Source organism: Danio rerio, chromosome 4, assembly GCF_052040795.2.
Source record: "Danio rerio strain M-AB ecotype USA chromosome 4, GRCz13ab, whole genome shotgun sequence".
In the NCBI taxonomy this organism is placed as follows: domain Eukaryota; kingdom Metazoa; phylum Chordata; class Actinopteri; order Cypriniformes; family Danionidae; genus Danio; species Danio rerio.
In genome coordinates, this window is record NC_141024.2 from 42,319,144 (window position 1) to 42,345,691 (window position 26,548).

General features: G+C 39.3%; 3 protein-coding genes and 1 long non-coding RNA gene across 18 annotated transcripts in view; 3 read left to right on the forward strand and 1 right to left on the reverse strand.

The window, feature by feature from the left end:
- LOC148680885 (uncharacterized) lies at positions 1–25,406 on the forward strand. 3 transcript variants are annotated; one of them, XM_088650581.1, is made up of 7 exons: positions 1–80; positions 180–224; positions 15,094–15,127; positions 16,223–16,301; positions 16,403–16,558; positions 23,685–23,777; positions 23,920–25,406. In XM_088650581.1, exons 3-7 carry the CDS (start codon positions 15,123–15,125, stop codon positions 24,235–24,237), a joined length of 651 nt encoding a protein of 216 aa, XP_088506707.1. In that variant the 5' UTR covers positions 1–80; positions 180–224; positions 15,094–15,122; the 3' UTR covers positions 24,238–25,406. The 3 variants fall into 3 exon arrangements, with proteins under 3 accessions (XP_088506707.1, XP_088506708.1, XP_088506706.1); XM_088650582.1 differs by lacking the exon at positions 15,094–15,127; XM_088650580.1 differs by lacking the exons at positions 1–80; positions 180–224 and having other exon boundaries at positions 14,775–16,301.
- LOC148680790 (uncharacterized) overlaps positions 1–26,548 on the forward strand; it is a 796,717-nt gene that overhangs the window by 692,424 nt on the left and 77,745 nt on the right. The gene's annotated exons all lie outside the window — the stretch shown is intronic.
- Positions 1–26,548, forward strand: part of LOC148680839 (uncharacterized) — a 785,675-nt gene that overhangs the window by 303,983 nt on the left and 455,144 nt on the right. The window lies entirely within an intron of this gene.
- LOC148680884 (uncharacterized) overlaps positions 1–26,548 on the reverse strand; it is a 42,894-nt gene that overhangs the window by 10,772 nt on the left and 5,574 nt on the right. For 6 of the 13 annotated variants that reach the window (XM_088650257.1, XM_088650262.1, XM_088650266.1 and 3 more), the window contains exons 1-3: positions 3,403–3,453; positions 2,869–2,925; positions 2,489–2,573 (exon numbers count right to left, since the gene is read on the reverse strand). The exons of 3 other annotated variants lie outside the window; for them this stretch is intronic. In XM_088650257.1, the coding sequence (XP_088506383.1) occupies positions 2,489–2,573 (85 nt within the window). In that variant the 5' untranslated portion in view covers positions 2,869–2,925; positions 3,403–3,453. Of the gene's footprint in view, positions 1–2,488; positions 2,622–2,868; positions 2,926–3,402; positions 3,454–26,548 lie in introns of those variants that run through there. 4 more of the 13 variants (XM_088650258.1, XM_088650264.1, XM_088650268.1 and 1 more) reach the window with 2 other exon arrangements.

Here is a 26,548-nt window from a genome sequence, read left to right on the forward strand (position 1 = left end):
CCCTTTTGCCTCCCGTAGCCGCGATTGCGCAACCCGGAAGAGGGACACAACGAGACGAACAAACACAAACGGACACACAGGTAAGACAAATTTATGCGGTGTGGTTTATGGCGTGTCAGAATATGCAAGGATTAATGGAGTATATAATGTGTTTGTGCGTGTATGTGATTTTATTACAGCGCAATTTCCCGTGTGCACCCGGTAGATCGGCTGGTGGAATGAAGGTAAGTTATGTGTGTGTGCGTGAATATGTGGGTGTACAGCTCTGCCGCAGGCCAGTGACAAACTCCTTTGTCACAGACATTGATTGCTTGTATTTCAATATATTTACTATTGTTGAGTCATGGCCTGAGGAGAGTATGTTAATGTTCATCTCACCCACTTTATCTCCTCTGCTGTGCTCTCATGTTCAGTTCGTTTTGGGGGTTGATTTTCACTCATGTTTAACAATGCTTTGCTCAGGGTATAATAAGGAACGGTAAGTGTTGATCTGGGAGTATGGCTTTTACTCTGCATTTCCCGCACAAGGCTGCGTAGCCTCATTTGCTAACAAAGGGAGTTTCACTGTCTTTGTTGCTCAGCAGTGCAAGTTACAGCTAATTTCTTTATACAGTATGTTAGTTTGTTTCATTCTACTGTCTGTATATTAAAACATGTAACTTAATAAACAACTTTACCTGCTTTAAGCTTTGAGATTCTTTCTCTTTATCAATGATAATAACAACTTTGATGGAGTCAGATTAATTACAATGGAGTCAGATAAATAATGGATTTAAACACGCCATCCTTCAACTGCTTTCTGTTTCCGACTATTTGTTCAGAATCGCAGCATAAGCTCCAAACCTTACAGCTATGGAGTTTGCATGTTCTCCCCGAGCTGGGGTGGGTTTTCTCTGGGTGCTCCGGTTTCCCCCACAAGATCAAAGACAAGCAGCATTACACTGTTTTAAGGATCTAAAAATGTATTCTTTAAAAAGCAAAAAGATTTTAATGGCGGCGCCTGCTGGTACGTGAAGAATATGGTCAATATTGATGAACTTCACACTCAATCAGCATGCACATCATCAGCATGCTGTAATCCATTTCTTAAGCAGCAGAAGTCTTTTTTAGACTATTTTGTTGGCCAGTTGTAGTCAGTGCAATGCTAAACGTTATTGTTCCACTATAATTTGTTTTGTCTCACATCGTCCTACAACATCATCATATAGTTTAGAATACTGTACAATGTTTTATAATAATTAATTATTTTAGTGTCCATTTTCATTCAGCATATTTAAAATTAGAGTCATCCACGTTTTCTGACATACTTTAAATCAGGGTTTCTACAGGTGTCACCAAGTTAAATTTAAGACTTTTAAAGACATTTTAAGACTATTATGAATGAAATTTTAGACTAAGGAATTTTTCAAATGGCCCTGATGAAAAAAGATTTGTATATGTCCTACCAATAAATATTTTATATATAATATTTAATAATATTAATGATATAAAAATATTTAAGATATTTCTTAGCAAAAGATCTTAAATATTGTGTAAAAACAAGAGAGCTCGACTTGGATCCACACACTTTTTTTCCAAAATAAACTTTCTTTAAAATAAAAAAAAAAAACAAATTAACAAATGTTTTAAAAGTTTTAAAAACTATATTAAACTAAATCCATTCAAAACAATCTGTCCAGGTGGATATCCTCAGCTGTCTTTACCATTATGATAAATAGAGTTAAAATGACCTTTTTAAATAAAGGTTGAAAGTTTTATTGAGATGGATTGTTGGTGATTGTATGGGTTTTGACCAAATTGGGTAACAAAACATGAACACAGGAAAATGAAGACTTGTTTAAAAAAGATTTAAGACCTACAACACAATATTTCAGTAAATTTAAGACTTTTTAGGGGCAAATTTTAGATTTTGGAATTTAAAACATTTTAAGACTCCGCGGAAACTCTGTTTAAACACAATAGCCCTGATAATTAGTTATTATAATAAAGGTTTAATTCTAACTCTGATACTATCTGTGAGAACTAGAAACAACTACTAGAAACAAGTTTAAACCCATAAAGAAGTTGATGAAAAAAAGGGAATTGTGATCTACCCGACATATGCAAATGGAAAGTACCAAGCCAACATTATCACTGTAATAGCAGATATCTTTTATGAGAATACTGTAGGTCAAATATTGTCAGCTCGGGTGAACTTTTTTTAAATTGATTGTTATTATTTATTTTATATAGCGCCAGTGCTCAAGGGTGCTTTACACACAGTAGGAGAACAAGAAAAGCAATAACCTTAAGAAGGTAGAGAAAATGGGAGACTAATAATACTTAAAATAATGACAAAAGACATGAGAACAAGCAACAAAAGAAACTCGTTCCTATCTTTCAATGAGTGCTTATGTGCATTTAGGAGAACTAAGCAGCACACTCAGGGCTGCAACATGGATTTAATTTAGTATTATTATTATTAAAATATATCTGAATGAAAACTAACTTGTTTGTTCCTGCGGATCTTCCTGTTTGACTGTGAATGTTTCTTCAATCTTCACATCTTCACTCTCCTCTTTAATAAACGCCATCTTTATAACAGTGTGGAGATCAGATAGAGGTAAAGTTGGTTTTATATTCTGATATTCAGACATTCCCCTTAATAATATCATTTCAGAAAAGTATTCATTGCAAATTCTAAATAGGGAAATCATAATAGCAGCCAATGATTATCAAAGTACAACATGTTCACAGTCAAATAAACAGTGTTAATGCTGTTTTCAAGTCACACTTGCATGCTAATTCCAATCGAATATTCAAAGTAACATGGTAAACAATATATAGACTGCTAAATGAACGAATGTGTGAATATAAAACCAACTTTACCTCTATGGAGATCAGTCGCTTCAGCAGGAGTTTTTCTCTGTGTCTGGGCACTTTATCCTGTTTAAAATGAACAAAACAATGAACAGAAGCAAAATAACTTCTCTTCAACACTTGCTTCAACAGTTTCTTTATATGAGAGTGATAAACAAAAATAAATCAGGAAAGTCTGAGCAAGAAACAATAGCCACAAACAAATGACCTAATAAAAACTTGTTCTCCATTTCTTATATATATATATATATATATATATATATATATATATATATATATATATATATATATATATATATATATATATATGTATACTTATTTTGGAATGATATTATGCTAGTAAATAAATAAAACCTTCATTAAAACACTTAACGTTACACACATTTATGTTGTTCAAACAATTGCCCTCGATTTCTGTTATTAAAATAGTACTTCGTTGCATAAAGGATTAAAATAATAGTCAACCGCAGGTATATGATATCGAAAGAATAACCTGAAACTTTAATCAATCGGTTTATATTTGTGTTAAGCTGTGAAACAAACCTTCCTCCAGTTGAACTGCAACGCGGAAGCGGCGCAGCCTTATGACGTCACACAACACGCCAAAATAAAAGTCTTTTTTGTTCAGCTTTTTTGCCACTTACTGTTGCAGTCAGGACATCATAAATTTCACACTCCTTTTCACATCTCACACAACATATCTGCTCTCTCTCTCTCTCTCTCTCTCTCTCTCTCTCTCTCTCTCTCTCAAATACACAGACATTCAGTATTTGAAGTTGATCAAAACTTTTAATCCAAACATTTTTACACAATTTTGATTTGTTTAATCCACTAAGTCTAAGTTTTTTTTTTTTCGTTTTTTTTTTTTTTTTGCAAAAAGTTTACATCACAAAACAGGGGACAATCAACATCGCAAGGCATATTTACCATTAAAATAAATTAAAATTGTTACAACTGCAACAAGGAGCAAGGAGCAGTACAAAAGATCTACATCAAAGGACAAACAAAACATTATGAAAATAAATGTTTTAAAAATTAAGTAAAGAGAGCTTCAGCTATTTTACTTTGTTTTCTGAAGTATTTGAAGCTTTGAAGCACTTTCTCTACCTCAGAAAGAAAACATCTAAAAGAGGGTCTGCACTTTTTCCACTCACAGCAATGAATATGACATTTACCCATTAGTAAAATAAAGTTCACAACATCAGAGAAAGAAAAATGTAAATCAGCTTTGTAAAATAAAATATCTTCTAGAACAACAGGGGGGACTTAAATCCTCTTAAATGAAAGCCAAGGATGGATGTCAAACCAGAATTAAAAAGTAAATTCACAAGAAAAAAAAAAGTGATCGAGTGTTTCTGGAGCAGATCTACACTTGTCAACATCAAAGTTAAATCTTTTTTGAATAAACTAATTCACAGGATATATCCTGAACACAATTCTGTAATGAGTTTCCTTAACCTTTGGTGCTACAGGATATTTAAGAGAAAAGGTAAAAGCTTTGTCCTCTACTAAGGGTTTAACAACTCCTAGATGATGACACTTAAAATCACCAATGATAAGCGTTTAAATTGTTTGTAAATAAGCTTGATGTTACATTTACCATCGAAAATATTAACATTTGATATTTTTAAAAATGGAAGAAAAGTTACAAGTATACATGGGAGATAAAAACAATTACTTTGAATTAACCTATACAAATCAATAGGTATAGCCTCGCAAATTTCAATATAACCTTTATGTGTGATTTTAACTCTATAATTATTTAATAATCCGTTTTGAGATAGTAGCAGTCCATTTTCATCTAACAAATCATTAATAAATATAATGCCTTTATTGTATCAGTCACTTTTAAACAATGATTTTCTGTTAATAATAACAGCCCTTTTATTCCAAAGAGTGGATTTATGAGGGAAAAAATATGGGTAAATATCATTTTCCAAAAAAGTAGTGCTTGCTTATGAAAATTAGACAGCGTCAAAGGAAGTTTTGAACAATCATAATCATATCTTAATACAAATTCAATGCCAACAATTTTTTAAACAAATTATTTGGGATATGATACCATATTGAATAAGGCTTAACTAAACACTCTTTCAATCATTTAACTCTAAAAGTGCCATGAAGACATTCAAAATCGATAGCTTTTAAACCTCCATACTCTTTGATCATATGATTCTTACGTAAATAATGTGATTTATTTTTCCAAATAAATTTAAATAATATTGAATTTATAGATTTAACTATTTTGGGAAGAGTATATAAAGGATAAGTTAAATATATAATTTTAGATAATCCCAGTCAAAAGAATTTTACCCTATATGGAAAGGTCTCTAGCTAGCCAATAATTTAAGGATTTTTTTCACGCCATCCATTTTAATATTAAAATTTGCACATTCTCTATTAACAGAATTTTTGGTGATGGTAACTCCCAAGTATTTAACTTCTTCTTTTACTAGAATACCCTCTAATTCTCTTAAAGTACAATTCAGAATAGTTAATATTCCACATTTTCTTAGGTTTAAGGTGAATTCAGAAGCTTTAGGAAACAGAAATTTTGACAAGAGCTAAAGGGAGCACCTCCCTTTTTTTAAGAATTAATAGTGTCATCAGCAAACTGACTTAAACTAAAAGTCCTACCAGGTATATCAATACCTAAAGTGTACTCTCAATTTTTTAAATATAATGACATAAGTTCAACAGCTATATTAAAAAGAAAAGGTGAGATGGGACATCCTTCACTCAAAAAAAAAGATTCTTGCCTGTAATTGAAATTAAGCAAACAATTTAAATAGAGTTTGTTTAAAAAAGTATAAAATAACTATTATTGTTTCAAATTATGCTGTCTCAACATGAATTTAATGGACTCGAAACAAACCTGCTCAAATTACATAAACTATACTTAATTGGTTGCCGTAAAGAGCGAATGCAGAGGTTGCGCATGCGCGTAATTTAAAAACACTGAAGGCGCCAGGACGGGCATGCGCATCGCTTAGGAACACTGAAGGCGCCAGGACGGGCATGCGCATCGGTTAGGAACACTGAAGGCGGGCTAGCCGGCGGGCTAAGCGCGAGGAAGATAACGGTAGCAGAGAAGTGACAGTGAAGATCTGATCGGGAGAGTATACAAGGTAAGATATTTTATTCATTTGTGATTGATGTGTAAACTATTTTAAGACGTGATTCTTTTATGCGATTGATATTGATTCATCGTCACATAGCGAATTAGCTGACATTGGATATTTTCGGCCGTCACTTGCATTTTTAAAATTAACCATCGTTTGAGTAAGTTATGTGTATCCTTTTTCAGTGAAGCAGATTGCTTGCATGATTTAAAAAACAAAACAGAAAAATTTTGCATCATTTCGACGTAATTCACTTTGCAAGCACGTTGACTATTTTTACAGTCTATGGTTAGAACACGTTAAACTTTATAATTTCTAGTAAAATTATCATTTCTAGTAAAATATATTAATCTGTTATCACCTATCTGCAATTTGGGTCACTTTAAGCTATATATGGTCTACTATATTCATCTTAGGAAGACTGCACTTGTAACGTAACTTAATAATAATAGATTAACGTTAATGTTAGCAATCTCCACGTAACTTTATATTTCTCATGTTTATGCTTTAAAAATATGACGAAGCGTTGTACAAACTCGACATTATTTGAAAGTTGCATGTACAAGATTGTTGGATTATGTCATACTACAGTCGTGTACTGGAAGTGAAAAATGTAACGTTAACGTTAGCAGCTACTTGTAAATGTTTATTTAAAACATATTGTGTATGTAAAAGTTAGTTGATCGTGCAATTTTTGTTTTTAATTAAAAAAATGTAATTTCATTACAAAACTCTAATTATATGTCATTTTTACCATTTCAGAGATCTCATCGTTGTGACATTCCACATTGTCTCCAGTTTGGGACAATCACTCAATTACAGTAAGTGTTTTTGTTTATATATATAAATATATATATCTTGTTTTATTTTGTAAAATTGTTACTTTTCTCACACTCACATGTTTTACTTTTAGATATGTGAGTCTTGAGAATGTGGCAATGTAAAGTGTGTGGCACAGAAAGTATCCAGTAGGTATGAGTTATTGAAACATTCTAAGCTCAAACATGGACATTTTGGGGCAAGGTTCAGGCATCCTTGTGTATAAAATACATGTCCTTGCACATTTAAATCATGGAATAACCTTTTAAGTCATATATATTGTGCACACGTTGATCAGTCATCTTCAAAACAAAATCAGTTAGCTACATTTTCATGTCAGCTGTGTACATGCATTGAGTCAAATGAAAGAGATTACTTTAGTCATCTAAATGAACATCTGCGTAAACATGAAACTGACTTGTGTATTTAAAGAGTGTACATTTAAAAGTAACATTTATAACACATTTCATACACACAAAAATAGGAAGCACAATCCACATTGTCTAACTGACTTTAAATTAACTGTTGTCACAGTCACTGTAGACTGTCAAGAGTCAGCCAGTTCTCCCATTGATTTACCCACATGTTCAACAGAATCTGTGTTAGAGTCATGCAATGATGCTAATACTGATGAAGATGTTTTTAAGGGAAGTGTTCTTAATATTGCCCTTGTTTTATTAAAGTTAGAAAACATTTTGCATGTCCCAGCCACCGTAGTTGATGAATTACTTCAGGAACTACATTATTCATTAACTTCAGCATCAAATCAAGTCACTTGTAGCATAATTTCTGACATTTTTAAAAATCACAACTTAGAAATTGATGAATTTGTCATTCAAGAGCTTTCTGAAGCAGCAGGCAGGTCAAATCCCTTGGTTAAAGCCATAGAAAAAGGTGGTCCCCTTGCCACTGCTTTCAAGCGGAAGCAATTCTACAAAGAACATGTAACAGTTGTAGAGCCAATTGAGTTTATCCTTAATCAAAAAAGTCGAAAAACCTATCAGTATATACCAATTTTGCCTTCTCTTCAGCTGTTGTTTAGTTGCAGTGATATTTTACAGTGTGTTATTGGGGACCACGAGAAGCAAAAAACTGATTCAGGGGCAGACAAAGAACAGCAGTATAGGTCAATCAGAGATGGACTTTATTGCAAGGAAAACACATTTTTTTGTGGAGAGGAATTAAAAATATCACTGTCATTGTACATTGATGATTTTGAACTCTGCAACCCCTTAGGCACTTCACGTAAAAAGCATAAACTTTGTGGGGTCTACTGGATTTTGAATAATTTGCCACCTGGATGCAGCTCCACACTTTCATCTATCTATCTGGCAGTTTTATGCAAGACTGAACATGTAAAGTCATATGGATATGGTACAATTTTGGAGCCCCTTTTACAGGAATTGATTACTTTAGAGAGTCACGGTGTCTACCTTCCAGGGCTTGGACGGTTTGTGAAAGGTACAGTCCAGTCTGTCATTGCAGATAATTTAGGGGCCCACAGTTTAGCAGGCTTCATAGAAAGCTTCTCTGGTGAGTACTTTTGCAGGTTCTGCATAGGGAAGAGATTGGAGATTCAAGCTGAATCTGTTCTGACTGGCGACTTTGCCCTTAGAACAAAGGAAATTCATGATGCACATGTAGCATCTGCTAAAGAAAACTCTGTAGCATTTTGTGGAGTAAAAAGAGGTTGTGTGTTAACAGAGAATTTATCTCACTTTCATGTTACTAGAGGCTATCCACCGGATATTGCACACGACCTGTTTGAGGGTATTGTACCATTTGAACTTGCACTTTGCTTGAAAGAGTTTGTTTCCAAGAAGTACCTGTCTCTTGATACTCTAAACTCATTGATTTTGAACTTCCCTTATAAGTGGGGTGATAAAACCAATAAACCACATGTTATTCCATATATATATATGCCTCCAAGAAGACAATTGGAGGTAACGCACATGAAAATTGGAATTTAATGAGATTGCTTCCATTCATCATTGGAGACTTGATACCAGAGACTGAGCCTGCTTGGATCATACTTCTTGATTTAAAAGAAATAGTTGAACTTGCTGTAGCCCCTATTCATAACGAAGAAACAGTAGCCTACTTAAACTGCAAAATTGTAGAGCACAGACACAGATTTGTTGAACTTTTTCCAGCACAACTGTTACCAAAACATCATTATGTGGAGCATTATCCACAAATGATTCAGTTTTTTGGACCTCTAGTAGGGCAGTGGACTATGAGGTTTGAGGCGAAACATAGCTTCTTTAAGAAAGTAGCTCGCCACACAAATTATTTTAAAAACATAACGCTCACACTGGCTGCCAAACACCAGCAAATGATCGCTTATCAGATCCATTCTTGTAGCCTTAAGAAGTCCAGACTAGAAGTTACTAGTGTCTCCACACTTTCTGTGGATGTTTTAAACAAGGAAGTGGTAGAAGGCTTAAGACAGAAATATCCAGGGATTAATGAAGTTCATCTGGCAAAAAATGTGACAAACAATGGAATAAATTATAGAACTGGTATGCTGATTTCGTTTGGGTCAGCAGGTGGGCTCCCAGAGTTTGCTGAAATTCTTCAAATCTGTATTGTCAAAAGCAGACTGAATTTTGTTGTGAAGGTACTGTGTGCATGGTATCAAGAACATTTTAGAGCTTTTCAGTTAACTGTCTCTCCTGATAGAGAGGTTGCCCTGGTTGATTTAGATCAGCTAACGGATGCTTATCCACTGTATGATTATATGGTAGGAGGAAGACGAATGGTGACCCTGAAGAGGCACATCCTCATTTAAGGTAATGTATTTATCAAGTGTTTTGTGTATAATAAGTAATAAAATTGTATTACTGACTTTGTCATATTCTGCTTCATACCCTCTTATAGAAAAAAGAAAGATGTCGAGTCCAGTCAATCTAAGGATTGTTTTTGGTGGGGATGAAGATGCAAGAAAGCTTGCACTTAAGACAGGAATCCCAAAGTCTGTGGATGAACTTGTCCTTGAAATAATGACTGTTTTTGGTGTAAAGCAAAATTTCAGGCTCCAGTACAAAGATAAGGACTTTGGAAATGAATACATGAATCTCACATCAACCACTCAAATTGAAGACAGGGATACCCTGAAAGTGATTTTTCTGTCAACTGATGACTTTAACTCCTGCATGCATGAGACTGCACCTGGGGCCCGGTTTTTCAAAAGTAATCCACTAGGATTTTGGATAAGGGATTGGATCAAATCTTGAAAATGGGTTTTTCAAAAGAAAAAACGGATTACATAATCGGATTAGATCACGTAATCCAATCTTTGTTTTGATCCGGATCAAACCTTTAGTTTGGGTTTTTCGGACCTTTTTTGTAGGATCTGGATCACTTTGATCCAAAAAACATGGATTAAACTGATCCCATCAGAAGGGTGGATTTAGCGTGGATTTCATGCCTAAAATGTCAAGAAAACTTAAAAAATTTATTAAACAATACTATTTTTGGATCATGCAGTATCTCACGAGATATACTATTTATTCATAAGGTTTTAATTTTATTTGTTCATCTGTCAGGCTGTAGTGATTATTGGCTTTAACGTATTTAGCCTTTCTGTATAGGCAGTGGCGAAAAAAGGGGGTATGCAATGTATGCGGCGCATAGGGGCGCCACACATGGGGGGCGCCATTTTGCCAAAACTATTTTTGAAATTATGCTTGTTATTATACATATTAAACAAAATAAATACATATTTTTGGTTGAAAAAAAAAGTTTATCCTGCATTTTATATGACTATACAATTGTATTTTATTGAATACAAAATTATACCACCCCTCCCTCTTCGTTGACCTTTTGATTGATCCGTTGCTCGGTTAAAGTCACATGTTCAAAATGGAGAGAAAAGTAAAGAGACGTGGAGCTCGAAATAGAAAACAAAAAGAGAACAAACAATGCCTTAAAATGAAAACTGCCATGACAAATTGGATAATAAGGGATTGGTAAGCTTAACCCACACTATTATTACCATACTTTTAATCAACTTCTGATGTTTTTGGGAGCGACGGGCTGCCATATAATGAATTATTCATTATCCCCACTCAGTCTCTGCATGGGCTTTTACTTAACATAAATGCAATGACAATTTGTTTTGTTTATGCTAATTTAACATAATATTAGTTGTATTTAAAACAAAATCTCAAAGTATCCGCTTTCATGCATCTTCAAATCGCGTGTATAGAAGCCGTCCTTGTCACTATGTAGCGCGTCCGTCACTCAGCACCGTTATACTGATTCAGAGGCTGCATAAGGGCGGCAATAGACGCATAAAGCTTTACTGGAAAAGACGTGAATGCGGCCGTTTTTACATCAATTTCATCGTGCTGTCAATCCAAAATAATGCGAAAGCTTAATTCTCTTAAACAGTTCTTGCAATTATATCACATGAGATCGACTCTGTGTAGCTGCTACTTTCACCTTTTATAGAAACATTACAATATGCGGGAGAAATACCGGAAAATACACACACAGAAGAGCAGATAGAATGGTAAAATATGGTAGAATTAATTTTGCAAAAACGAGAGGGTTTATTGGTATGAATTGCATTCGTTGGCACACACGTTTTAATTAAAATTCATTTAAAACAAAAACATGCAGTCACACATCCAAGTGTAAAGTTCATGTAAAAGTTTTATCAAAATAAACTGTCAAATCATACTTACAGTTGAGCTCAAAAGTTATAAGAGTAATAACTTAGAGTAATATAATTATAAGAGTAATAACAAAATGTGTGTTTAAAAGTACATACCTAAATATTATGGCCAGACAGAATCTGCTAAATATTTTTGCTATTTCTGCTGGGACTTTTGTAAAAAATCTGCGGAATGATTTTAGGATTATCATAACTAAAAACAGATAAAAACTATATATATATATATATATGGAATAAAAAATTATATCTTCAATTTTATTTAATATTTACAATGCAAATCAAATTAGATCCACTTATTTGGTAAACAAAGCAAGTATTTCATATATCTATTAATGTTTCTACTGAAAGGCAGAAAATACTACTTTACCAACTGTAAATAAATCATATGAACATTTTAATATTACTATTATTATATTACAATAATATTAGTAAAATGAATTTAAAAACTGAGTAAATCTAAATGTACACACATTTACACAATTAAATACAAAGACTCAATGATGGGCTAAAAATCTGTAGAAAACTGCTGATTTCTGCGCACGCAGATTCCGTGTGGGCCTACTGAATATGTTTCAGACAAAATAGAAAATCATATTTTGATTAAAAAATTCCCCTATATAAATTTTATATATTTGATTATAATGATTCTTAACCCTGGTTTAAACTGACACATGAACAAATAATCAGAATATTCACATTTTTTGGAACTGAGATGTTTATTAATCCTATAAAGATCCATTTTTATACCATATACATGTTTTTATAAATTTATTAAATATCATATTGATACATTAGGCATTTTGGTAACCTTTTGGATTTGTGCTCAAAACTAGTTCAATTTAGTTCCAAAAAAGTTGGCCCATAATATTTTGATAAAATAAAACATTTCAGGCAGTTTTTCTCTATTTTTTTATCTTAAACATTGTACAGTCTTTTTTATTTCACTTTGTAAAAGGTGTGATAGCAGTTTCAGTCAATTGTTCATGCGAAGACAGATCTTACACCCCTCACATATGCATGTGAGAAGTGATTACATTTTAAGTTCTTTTGCCTCCCATATCTATCGTTTTGTTTTGACAAATGTACAAAAAGTACAAAAACAAGACATGTCAAGGTGCTATAATCATTTGGTGCGGAAAACGGAACTAAGAAGAAATTTGGGTTGGGATGAGATGTAATTCTTTACATTAGTGTGACTTTACATTAGTGTAATTATACTTTTACTATTTCATACAATTTCAGTTGCGTTCAGAACTTTGACATGTTGATGATAAAAAAAATAGAGGGGGTGGGGGGTGGGGGTTAAGGGGGGCGCAAAACTTGAAATCGCATACCCCTCAGTAAATGTGCAGTTGCGCCCCTGTGTATAGGCCTCCAGCAAAGTAGAAAGAGTTTGGCCTCATAAAATAATCCCCCAAACAGCTGTCAAAACTGACCAAAAACAATACATTTTATTCCGTCACTAATTGATATATATATATATATATATATATATATATATATATATATATATATATATATATATATATATATATATATAGGGATGTGCGGAGCAGCCAGTACTTGTATTTGTATTTGTATTTGTTGAGGGGGGAAAAGTATTTGTATTTGTATTCGAGTAAAATTCAAAATGGCGCAAAAATATATATTTTTTCTATTACACTTCTAATTTACGGTATAGTGAAAGTATTGTTTAATTATACCCATTATATAAATTAGATATGCAATATTGGCTGTTGTTTTTGAACATGTGATAAGAAATGTCATTGAAAAGAAAATAACATAGAAGCCATTATCTCATCCATGGTTAAACCAACAACTAATAAAATACCATTGTGAATATTATAAACCCCACCACCACCGTTCTTGTTGAAGGACACTGAATAGACAGAATAAAAACAACCGACGGTCTCCCCCGACGGCCCGCGCTCACACCATATCGGGCCTCGGCACGCTTACGTCATCGCTGCTGCTCTGTTCAGTGAGAAGCTCTCTCTATGGCAAGCCTTTTTAGCATTTAAATCTTTGTTCTGACTCCTTAAATATATTAGAGATATCTCTAATTATATTTTGACTAGTCATAATTATAATTCCACTACTCAGAATGACAATTAGACATATCTGCAATTACAATTGTACTAGTACGAAATCAGATGAATTTTGACAAGTAACAATTGTAATTGATATCTCTGAGTTTTTACTAGTTATAATACATTTAGAGATATCTTTAATTCATCATATTTAGAGATATTTACAAATATATTTGAAGATATCTCTAATTAATTTACTAAAAGTCTAATTACAGTTGTATATCTTGAATTGGATTTTTGACTAGTCAAAATTCATTTGGAGATATATCTAATTACAATTGTGACTAGTCAAAACTTATTTAGAGATATCTGCAAATATTTTTCAATGGAAGTCAATAGAGGAATATGACTAGTCAGTCATTATATATTTGCAGATATTTCCAATCTGACTAGTCGAATTATATTATGACAAGTCAAAATATAATTAGAGATATCTCTAAATATATTTATGGATAGTCTGAACAAGGTTTAAATGCTAAAACGGCTTGCCATACGCTTTCACCCAGTAGCACAGTGGAGAGTTCTCTAGTTATATCGTGTCAGTCGTTTGGTATGCATTGACATGCAGTCAAATATTTCGCCAAACAGTCCTTAGGGATGCGGTGACACGCAGTCAGATATTTTACCGGACAGATCCGCCACTTTTGGTGCGCATAAACAATCACAAATCTCTCGTGCTGCAGGAATGAGGAGGTCTGCTGAAGGCGCGCAGCTGACGTGCAGTGAGAGGTTTGCGTCTTTAATAAACCACGGCAGTTTGCGATCACTGAACAGTAAGAATGATTAATAAATCCATATGAAACAGCCCCTTAAAAGTCACGTCTCGCTTTCAGTTTCGGGCTTTGGCGCATTTTGTACTAAGCGTGTCTCTCTCTCTCTCTCTCTCTCTCTCTCTCTCTCTCTCTCACTCACTCACTCACTCACGCGGGCATGTGTTCTCATGAGGAAACGCTGCTTTTTGATATAGTGTTTTTCTTGCTCCCGAATACAAATAATTTTTCAAGTATTTGTTCGAATCAAGTATTCGTAAAAACACGCTATTCGTGCCTTTCCGAATACCGTATTCGGGTTCGGCTCCACCCTTAATATATATATATATATATATATATATATATATATATATATATATATATATATATATATATATATATACACATGTATTCATGGAATGGAAAATATTCCATTCAATGGAAAATATTTTTCTTATTAGAATATTTATTAATGATGATAGCAATGATTACAGAATAAACAAAAAATGCAAGAAATGGCAATGACTCAACAATTGCAAAAAGAGACTGAAAGGGCAGAGGCACAGCTTCACCTGGCAGAGAAACAACTGACTGTGACCAAACTGCAGCAAACCAAGGCCAGACTTGAGATCCCCCTCCTAAAGGATACGCTTCACATCAGATGAGGAAGTCTGAGATTATTGTGGAGTTTTTGACATTACGTCTTTTTTAAATTAACATCTATATTTGAAACTTATTATAAATATCCTCAATGTACTGTGTTTGTGTTGTAGGTCTCAGATGAGTGGACTGCTGAAAGAGGATGGGGTGGGCTTTTTCTTGTTTTTCTTATTTATTATTATTATTAATTTAATATTTATTACATTTTCTTAGTTTTAATTAAAAAAAAAAAATTATATTGACCCCACGCTGGCTATTCTACTTGTCGCTCTTTACATATCTAAAGTTCTACATTGAGATGTCCTATCCTGTTTGAGCACTGGTAATCCAGATTTAGTGATCCTGAAAAGTTCCTATCCAGATCAGATTGATCCAATCCAATGTTGCTTTGAAAAACTGGCTCAAAAAGTAAGCTGGATTATGTGATCACGGATCGCAAAAACAGAATTACTAAATCTGGATCAATTTGATCCGGATTAAACCTTTTGAAAAACCGGGCCCTGATGTACCGTCCTGTTCCAGCATTCTTGTTCCTTTGCACAAGACAACCTGTAGCTCTGACTCTCCTAACACAAGACATGCTAGCCCTTGTGAATTTGACTCAGTCTCAGAAGTCTACTTGTCTGAGGACTCATTTTCCAGCAGCACCGAGACTGTCTTGATTAAGTCTCCGGAGTCAAGAACCAGTTCTTGGCCTCAGGTTTTTGTAATTCCTCGTTTTTCTTGTTCTGCTGAAATTCAGCTTCAGAGAGCTGACACAGAGTTCAACAAAAGTGAAATGCTACTTATTCCACCACCAAAATTAAGATCTGACATTCTTGAAGGCATGGCTGAGGAGATCTTTAGGTATGCTGCATACCCCACTGATAGTCAGCTTGATCAGGCAGCTGAAGCCTTGATAAATGTCCACCCTTGCTTGAGGGAAAAGGGAACTTGCACTGGTCATGAAGGATGGAAACACTATCTAAAGATAAAGATGGCTAATTTCCGCTCAAAACTCAGCAAGATTGGACACCCAGAAATCACTGTAAATTCACTTAGGAACAAGCGTGAAGGTCGGGGTAAAGCAGCATCAAACATCAAAAAGCCAAAAAAGGCTGAGGTGAATTTCCTTCCCTGCCTTCCAAGAGGAGAAACAGCTGATAGTATGGAGAAGGAAAGAATTGCTCTCTTAACTGAAGTGAAAAAAAATAATAATGAGGCAGTCATAAAAGAAAAAATGCACTTGACCTTCTCCTATAGGCGACAAGAGTTGGTTGAGGACTTGCCAATGGTTTCTGATTTACAAAGTAGATGGCCTGTCCTGTTCACAGTCAATGAAGTAAGTGTTGGTGATATTTACACAATTATTTTCTAAATTTCAATTCATTTCTCCACAATACATCTACATTTCATCATCTACCTTTGCTTTATTTCTTTCAGATAAACGCAGAATTTATGAGGATAACGACTGTGCCTCTTCTGTCAAAGTTTTTCGCGCAGCTGGACAAATACACTGCTGATCTACAGAAGGTTTTCAGCAGCAAAGGAGGTGCTTCTGGACAGAAGATATCACGCATCATGACAGTTGCAGACAAGGTGTGGTAAATTGCATTACATTAAAAGATACATTAAAACTCTGAGTACATAAGTTTCACTCTCTATGTCGCGCATTTCATATGAGTTTGCAGCAGATCTAATGCTCTGTAAACTCCTTGATGAGCATGTCAGTATGCTTTTGTGGAAACAGAGTATAAACCAAAATCCTTGAACTGAAAACCCGCCTTAAAAAATTTTAAGATGTAACATTAATTTTATTTTAAATATATTTATATAAATATGGGCCAAGTTATCAATTCTCATTAATGCATTTGAAAAGTGTTTTGTCAGCAACAAATGCAAAATATTCACAAGCTGAGATCATGAGCTGAGGTTCAATGAAGCTCTCATTAATGTGATAGTTTACCCCAAAATTAAAATGACTTCATCATTTACTCTCTCATGTTTTTTTTTTTTTTTTTTTTTTTACTTTTAGGAGATTCTTTTAAACACAAAAGAAGATATTTTGAAGAATGCTGGTTATTGGTACACATTGACTTCCATAGTTGGGAGAAAAAAAACATGTTAATCGTTGCCACCAACCAGCATTCTTCTAAATATTTTTTTCAGAATAGAAGAAAGAAACTCAAATAGGTGTGTAACAAGAAAAGGGTTTGCTTTAAGGCTTGTCCCAACCTAGTTTTACTTCATATTTAACATTTAACAGTAATCACTATAGTTACTATATTAGTCAATGTTACCAATAATAATAAATAACAATCACAAATGAATACAAAATTAATGTTATTTTAACAATTATTGCACAACACAAAAATGCAGCAGATTAATATCAGTCAATTTAATATGTTTTATTTTCTATTTATAGTATAGTTCTATTTTTGACCAGGTTCCAGTGTCACACATTTCTTCCACCCCATACAGACAAATAAAACAGTTTTTGTAAATCACTTTCTTTAAAACACAAAACGTTCGAGGTTACAGAAGTAACCCTTCGTTCCCCGAGGAGGGGAACTGAAGTGCCATGAATGGGAGGATTCGGATCAGAAGCCGCTTATCTGGAGAGTATTGAACGGGCCAAAGAATGAAATTAATTGGCAGCGTAAGCTTGCGCAGGTGTGCGACATCTGCAATTATCTCAGCATATAAGCACACCTGAAGCCAGCAGACGCCATCCTTTTAAGCTGAAGAGACTTTCAAACAGCTAAGGGACAGTCATTATGGCGACGGAATATGGCACTTCCGTTCCCCTCCTCGGGGAACGAAGGGTTACTTCTGTAACCTCGAACGTTCCCCTTCGGTTGGGGAACTTCAGTGCCATGAATGGGAGAATATGGAAAGCGCCATAATGACTGCACCTTACCAACACCCCCGATGAGGAGATAGTCAAGCAAGCGTGACGCACCCACATCATGGGGGGCGCGGTCCTCCAACGTGTCCCTGGCCCTAATTTATCCTACTTCAACAGAAGTTTTACGGATTTAGATATATTTTTTGGGAAGTCGTGAGCATCTAGATAATTCTAGGAAATACGACAGTACGTTGGGAAGCGTGCAATCCCGATAGGGAGGACGCTGCGGAGGCCATCCGTTACCCAAGGGGGGGATAGATGGCAGAATTTACCTATGGACTAGCCCTAAAAAGGGGGAGTACGCATAGCAAAGAGTGGTTAGCGGAGAGGGAAGACACGGGTCCAGGGGGGGGACTTAACCGTGGCGGAATAAGCATATGGGATCGCCTAGTGGGGATCACGCATAGCAGGCACCTATACCCAAAACGCAGGCTGACCAGCGGGCAGACCTACAACGTAGTGGGCCAGCAAGTGACTCCTCCGCTGAGTCAGTGCTGGGGGCCACGGAGGAATCTGCAGGGCTCACCTGACGGGGAACTTTACTGACAGATAAAAAAGGCGCACGTACCTCCGTGTTAGGGAGAATGGCGCAGCAAGCGTGTTTCAACACCCTACCGAGTTGTCTCCTCAATCACCAAAGGGTTACCTAATACCCTTGAGGAAACCGGCTCCACTCGCAGATTGTAAAACCTTGCAAATGTGTTGGGTGTCGCCCAGCCCGCAGCTCTACAGATGTCTGTTAGAGAGGTGCCGCGTGCACGCGCCCAAGAGGATGCAACGCTCCGAGTGGAGTGTGCACGTACTCCCGGGGGACACGGCTGACCTCGACTCGAATAAGCGAGTGAAATGGCATCCACAATCCAGTGGGATAATCTTTGTTTCGATACGGCACTTCCCTGCTGTCGACCGCCATAACAGACAAAGAGCTGCTCAGATGATCTAAAATTCTGAGTACGGTCCACATAAATGCGCAGAGCGCGAACTGGACAAAGTAAAGAAAGGGCTGGGTCTGCTTCCTCCGGGGGCAGCGCTTGCAGGTTCACTACCTCATCTCTAAAGGGGGTGGTAGGAACCTTGGGCACATAACCGGGGCGGGGTCTCAGGATAACGTGAGAGTAATCCGGCCCGAATTCCAGGCACGAGTCACTGACCGAAAATGCCTCCAGGTCCCCGACCCTCTTGATGGAGGCCAACGCAACCAGCAGAGCTGTCTTCAGGGACAGAAATCTTAGAGATACTGATTCGAGTGGCTCAAAGGGATCGGATCGCAGACTCGTGAGAACGAGGGCGAGATCCCAAGAGGGCATGAGAGGGGGGCGAGATGGATTAATTCGCCTAGCACCCCTAAGGAACTGGATGACCAGGTTATGCTTTCCCACGGTGCCGCCAGCTACCGCGCTATGATAAGCGGAGATGGCGGCCACGTAAACCTTGAGAGTGGAGGGCGACAGCCTGCTGTCCAACTTCTCTTGAAGGAAAGAGAGCACAACACTAATCTGGCAATTTCGGGGGTCTTCTCTGCGAGAGACGCACCATTCAGTGAATAGACTCCACTTCAGGGCGTAGGCGCGCCTCGTGGAGGGGGCTCTAGCCTGAGTGATGGTATTAACCACCGCAGTCGGTAGGTTACCTAAGTCTTCCTCGCGTCTAGGGACCACACGTGGAGGTTCCAAAGATCGGGGCGAGGGTGCCAGATGGTGCCCTGTCCCTGAGAGAGTAGGTCCTCTCTCAAAGGGATCCGCCAGGGGAGGGCCGTCGCGAGGAGTGAGAGCTCTGATATCCAGGTCCGGTTGTGCCAAAGGGGCGCAACTAGCAGAACCTGTTCCTCGTCCTCCCTGACCTTGCACAGAAACTGCGCGAGGAGGCTCACTGGGGGAAACGCATACTTGCGCATGCCCCGAGGCCAGCTGTGGGCCAGTGCATCCGTGCCGAGAGAGCCCTCGGTCAGGGAAAAAAACAACTGGCAGTGAGCGTTCTCGGGGGAAGCAAACAGATCGATCTGGGCCTCCCCGAATCGCGCCCATATCAGCTGAACAGACTCGGGGTGGAGTCTCCATTCTCCAGGGCGTAACAGCTGTCGTGAGAGCGCATCGGCTGCACGATTGAGCGTGCCTGGGACGTGAATGGCGCGCAGCGATTTCAGCCGCGGGTGACTCCAGAGGAGCAGACGGCGGGCGAGCTGAGACATGCAGCGAGAGCGCATACCCCCCATGCGGTTGATATACGCCGCCGCCGCCGTACTGTTCGTCCTGACCAGCACGTGTTGCCGCTCCAGCACCGGTAAAAAGCGGTGGAGAGCGAGGAACACTGCCAACAGCTCTAGGCGATTGATATGCCAATGCAGCTGGGCACCCTTCCAGAGGCCCGCAGCCGCATGCCCGCGACACACGGCCCCCCAACCCGTGTTGGAAGCGTCTGTTGAAACAACAACATGGCTGGACGCCTGTCCTAGAGGCACACCAGCCTGTAGGAACGAGGGGTCGTTCCAAGGGCTGAGGGCGCGGCGACACAGCGCAGTAACCGAGACCCGGTGTGTGCCCGCGTGCCATGCGCGTCTGGGGACCCGATCGTGAAGCCAGTGCTGAAGTGGTCTCATATGGAGCAACCCGAGCGGCGTGACGGCGGCTGCGGATGCCATATGCCCCAGGAGCCTCTGAAAGAACTTCAGTGGGACCACTAGTTTGCTGTCGAGCTCCCTCAGACAGTTCAGCAACAGGCGAGCGCGTTCCTCGGAGAGGTGCGCTACCATGGTGATCGAGTCCAGCTCCATCCCGAGAAAAGAAATCCTCTGCACGGGGGCGAGTTTGCTCTTTTCTCGGTTGACCTGAAGCCCCAGTAGGCGGAGATGCCGAAGCACCTCGTCCCTGTGCATAATCAATTGCTCCCGCGAGTGGGCTAAAATCAGCCAGTCGTCGAGATAACTGAGTATGCGAATGCCCGCGAGCCGAAGGGGCGCTAGGGCACCCTCCGCGAGTTTGGTGAAGACCCGCGGAGACAGAGAGAGCCCGAAGGGGAGGACCTTGTACTGCCACGCTCGACCCTCGAACGCAAACCGCAGAAATTGGCGGTGGCGTGGAAGAATGGAGACATGGAAATACGCGTCCTTCAGGTCTATGGCTGCAAACCAATCCCGAGGACGAACGCATTGGAGAATGCGCCTCTGCGTGAGCATTCTGAACGGCAGCTTGTGCAGACAGCGGTTCAAAACGCGCAGATCTAGGATTGGCCGTGACCCACCGCTCTTTTTGGGTACGATGAAGTATGGGCTGTAAAACCCACTCTCCATCTCGGCTGGAGGAACCGGCTCGATTGCACCCTTCGCCAGGAGGGCAGCAATCTCCTCTCGCAAGACAGGGGCGGACAGGGGGTTGACCCTGGAGAAATACACGCCCGTAAACTTGGGGGGCCGTTTCGCGAACTGAATCGCGTAACCGAGTCTGATTGTGCGTATGAGCCACCGCGAGGGGCTGGCCCGCGCTAACCAGGCAGGCAGAGCCCTCGCTAATGGAGTCATCGCTACAATCGCTGACGTACCAGCGGTGGGGCAGCGCGGAGTGGGTGTGCTGATCCGGGAAGCACGAGGGTCCCGCGGAAAAGCTGGAGGAGAGCGATTCGCTCTGGCTCCGCACCCTGACTCCGGAGAGGGGGCTGGAGGGCTGAGGGAAGGAAGACCGTCCACCCAGCGCTCGTGAGCCACTGGCGAAGCACGTAGAGTCTGCGAGCCGGAAGGCAGCGCGTCCCGGACTGGCAGAACTCGTGCAGTCACATCCGGGGAAGGGAAAAAGTGCTCTTTTACTGATGTTTTGGTGGCACTGAAAAGTACCGTTGTTATCGGGGCCCCGCCCTCCAGCGGGGAAAGAGCAAGTTTCCTCTTCTCCGGATGGCCTGTCTCAGGGACGCTTCGCGGTCCGTTTACCGGACTTAACGGTGCCCTGGGCAGGAGGGGCTGCCTGCTTTCGAGGTGAACGCCGCGCCCGCTTGGCCGGAGGCGCAGGCGGGGGCGGGGCAGCACTCGTTGGCGGGCGCCCTCGGCGAGGAACAGCGGAGGTGGATGGCTCGGCGGGCGGAGCGGGCTTACGGCCACGCCGATAGATGACATTGCCCATCGCATCCGACTGCTCTTTCACCGCCTTGAATTCCTGGGTGAATTCACCGACGGTGTCGCCGAACAGGCCAGCCTGGGATATGGGGGAGTCAAGAAAGCGAACTTTGTCAACGTCGCGCATATCGGCCAGGTTTAGCCAGAGGTGGCGTTCCTGAACCACAAGTGTGGACATCGTCCTCCCCAGCGCACACGCGGCGGACTTAGTAGTCCGAAGAGCATAGTCGGTCGCGGTGCGCAGCTCATGTAATAAGCTTGGGTTGGACCCGCCCTCGTGCAGCTCGGCCAGCGCCTGCGCTTGGTAGCGCTGGTAGGTGGCCATCGCGTGCAAAGCAGAAGCAGCCTGGCCCGCAGCCTTATAAGCTCTGGCTCCGAGGGAGGCAGACAACCTACAGGCTTTGGACGGGAGGCGGGGCAAACCCCGCCACGTAGAGGCGCCGCGCGGACAAAGATTGACCGCAATAGCGCGCTCCACTGACGGGATCGCCTCACACCCCCTGGCAGCTCCGCCGTCAAGGGCGGTGAGGGTGGAGGCACTCGCAGCACAGGCAGAGAAAGGTGCCCTCCAGGACTGCGTGAGCCTACTGTGCACTTCCGGGAAGAAGGGGACGAGAGGCTTCGAAGGCTTCGCCTTCTGGTCCTCTACGTAGCACCCATCTAGTCGGTCCGGCCGCGGAGCTGGGGGATAAACCATCTCCAACCCCACGTCCGAAGCAGCCCGGGAAAGCACGGCTAACATGTCCGCTTCAGGATCCGATTTGACAGCGCTCACCTGCCCGGAGGGGGCGAGCGGGTCCGGATCTTCGTCGGACAGTGAAAGCCGACCCTCCGATGCCGCGGAGGACATCTGATCTCCGGTGTCAGCGAGTGTGAGAGCTACCATCTGGTTAGACGGATCACTCTCACCACCCGAAGCTTGGATGGAGCGCCGTGAGGAGCGAGAGGTCCGCGAGCCCGTGGGCAGCGGATTAGCTCCCGCTGAAACCCTCAGATCTGCCCGAGCGCCCGCTGCTTTTTTAGAACAGGAGGCAACTGGGGTGGCTCGCTCTCTTGCGAAAGTTAGCCGCGATCTTAGCTGTGCAACGGTCATGGCATCGCAATGACGACATGAACCGCCCGCGAGCACCGCATTAACATGCTGGACCCCCAAACATGCAATGCAGTGATCGTGTCCATCATCCGGAGACAGGAAACCCCCGCATCCAGAAACGCACAGTCGGAGCGCCATCCTGAAAAGGACGTGCTGCACGACTGTGTTGCTCTTTTAGGAAAGTTGCAACTATACGCACCGCTCTGGAGGACCGGACCCAAAGAACCGCAGGCAAGGGAGTAACCCAGCTCGACCGTCTGCCACCGCGAAGACCCACTCTGGACCGGGAGACACACTCGTTCGCTCTGAAGTGCTGATCAGCAAGAGGAACCCTCATCGACTCACTCAGAAAGGATCTGAAGCGAAAAGGATGGCGTCTGTTGGCTTCAGGTGTGCTTATATGCTGAGATAATTGCAGATATAAAACACTCAAAAATGTACAATTGCCACAAAAAATTTACATTACAAACAGTAACAAAACTTGTTCAGAAACTTCATCTATGTGCTAGATATATTTCCAGGTCTGGGGTGTTGTTTCCTCATCAGGAATGCATCACTGGTCTTGTGATCTTACCCCCATGTTGGTTTTATATTTTAATATTGTATAATTTTGTCTAATTTTCAGTGTGGTGACATACACATCAAGCGAGATTGTGTCATACAGAGTCTGTGTGTGTACTTCAATGAGGACATGACAACAGTTGTCAAAGAATTCGAGGTTTGTATACATATGTCTAAAGAACCTAACATACATTGACAGTCTAGATGTTGCCAGTATTTAACTGAAATTTAAAAGTATTAATGTTTTATTTATTTATTGTTATTAAATTATTTAATATTTATTTACTTGTTTATTTTAGAATAGCAACCATAAAGAAGCAGAAGCAAGAATTTCTGAGACCACTCTGGGGCTTTTTGTGATTCGCAAGGAAGGTGCTGGTGCTGAGGAGGAGCCAAGTGATGTTGGAGTTGTGGTAGAGGGTGTAACGCTGCTAGAGAACCTAAAGAGTATTTCCTTTGGATTAGTAATTCTCTTTGGACTGATCTACGCTCTCAATTTAAGCTATCCTCAAGGTCTCAAGTTCACATTTGAATTCTTTCAGAAGGTACTGATGAAATTAGATGGCAGCAAGCTGTCCCCAAAGGTACAAGCACTTAAAATTAAAATGTTTCAGTGAATAGGACATTCACTGTTTGCCTACATGCCTTCAACTGGAACAACATTGAAAACCTTTAGACAAGAATGCCCTAAAAGATATATTTTTACCGACTGATGACACTAACTCCAGTATGCCATGGACTGCACTTTCTTTTTTCTTTTTTTTAATCTCTGAAACTTTTAAAACAGGATATGTTACCCATTTTACTTTTGCGTCCAGGAAGCCAACGGATTACTTCTTTTCCAGATGTATTAAGACTGTCTTGGTTACATCTCCAGCCTCAGAATAGTAGTTTTTCATGTTTTTATGTTCTTCTGAAATACTGGTTTAGAGGACTAAAATAGTTCAACAAAAGTGGAATGCTACTTATTCCACCACTTTAAGGTTTTAAAGGGACAGTTCATGTAAAAAATGAAAGTATACTCACTATTTACACTCTCTCAATTGATTCCAAACCTTTATGAATTTCTTTCTTCTATTGAACACAAAATATATTTTGACATTAACTTCAATTGTAGGAAAAACAAATACAGTGAAAGTCAAGGTTTCCAGCTTTCTTCAAAATATATTATTTTGTGAGCAACAGAAGAAAAAAAACAATAAAAGTTTGAAACAAGTGAAAGGTGAGTAAATGCTCATTTTCAGGTGAACTTTTCCTTTAAAGCCACGACTGAGGAGTTTGGGAATTCAGCATTCCCATCTGCTGTGAGTAGGACTTGTTTTGCTGTTCTAAATGCTGAAAATTGTAAACCTGTTATATGTATTAAAAAGTGATGCAAACTTTAGATATGTAAAGTAAAATGATTGCTTTTTTTAAATTTATTTTATTTCATTGCATTTTGTGTTTAGGTGTTATTTCATTATTGTATTGTCATTTTATTGTTAAGGGTCATTGTTAATTGTTTTAACAAACATTTAGAAAAAGAAGGGATCATTTACTTTTGTGTTATAGATCAGGAGAGAACATTGTTAACCATACTATGAGGTAACATGACAATGTAACTTTGAAAATGTGAAATTAATGTTTGATGTTGAATTATGTTTCCTTGTTGATGCCTGTTACTTGTAGGCACACAAAACTAAAAAGTCACAACCAGAAAGCTATTGCAGTTATTTGTTAAGCACTGCATTACAGTATGTTTTTGTCAGATTGGATGTTATTGGACAATAAATGTTAAAAAAATTAATCTGTGTTGAGAATTTATTTAATAAACCTAAGAACATAAAAGGTGATTATATAAAACAAATAATAATAATGTATTCGAAATGAGTAAAGTCTATGTATTATACAAGAATAAAACCTATTTCAGCAGATATCATAACATTTATTTAATTCATTCATGTTAACTGAACATAAATGGGTTAGGCTTAAACTAATGTTAACTTTTACGTTGGATTTATGTGATTAAATTGGATGGAAAATTGACATCCAATTGAATTACATAAAGTTTAACTTTTGGGGTTAAATATTTTTTTGAGTGAAGTTTGAGTCATTCTGTCACGAAATGAACGAACGACTCAAGAACCAGAAGACTCGAAAGGTGAACTAATTATCATGGCTCCTATCGGCTCAGACTGTGTACATTGGTTAAGATTATATGTGACTGTCATTGTAACGTGAACGCACCACTGACATTTAAAGACATGAAGAGGTGAGCTGAGCAAACAGACAACAATACCTATAGACAAAAGAGCAGGTAAACATTGAATTATTATTTTCTTCTTCTTATAATATTCTATTTATGACTTATTTGTCGTGTGATCAACCTTCTGGGGCAGTTGTAGATGTGTTTGGAAGCAATTCGTAACATTTTAATAATATTTTGTCAAATTTAACCAAATGAACGAAATGACTCGAAAAAGATTTGTTCATCTCGATGAACAAGACTCAAAGATCCGAGTCAGTAAAATCAGAGTCAGTACGCCGCTGCGAAAAGGGGCGGGATTAAACAAGATGATTAGACATGAATGGTTTCTCTCCAGTGAGGATCATCATGTGTTGATTAAGGTTTGATGATTGGCTGAAACTCTTCCCACAATGAGTGCATGTGAATGTTTTCTCTCCAGTGTGGATCTTCATGTGTTTATAAAGGGTTGATGAGAAGTTAAAACTCTTCCCACACTGAACACATGTGAATGGTTTCTCTCCAGTGTGAATCGTCATATGTTGATGAAGGTCTGATGAGCGATTAAAACTTTTCCCACACTGAGTGCATGTGAATGGTTTTTCTCCAGTGTGGATCATCATGTGTAGAGTAAGGGATGATGACTGCCTGAAACTCTTCCCACACTGAGTGCATGTGAATCGTTTTTCTCCAGTGTGTATTTT

What these genes read in the sequence shown, in the direction of transcription:
- LOC148680885 (XM_088650580.1), top strand. Translation starts at nt 15,759, where the DNA reads ATGCTACTTATTCCACCACCAAAATTAAGATCTGACATTCTTGAAGGC. An exon ending in TCCTGTTCACAGTCAATGAA is followed by an intron (nt 16,302 to 16,402) that starts GTAAGTGTTGGT and finishes TATTTCTTTCAG; the next exon opens with ATAAACGCAGAATTTATGAG. An exon ending in TCATGACAGTTGCAGACAAG is followed by an intron (nt 16,559 to 23,684) that starts GTGTGGTAAATT and finishes TCTAATTTTCAG; the next exon opens with TGTGGTGACATACACATCAA.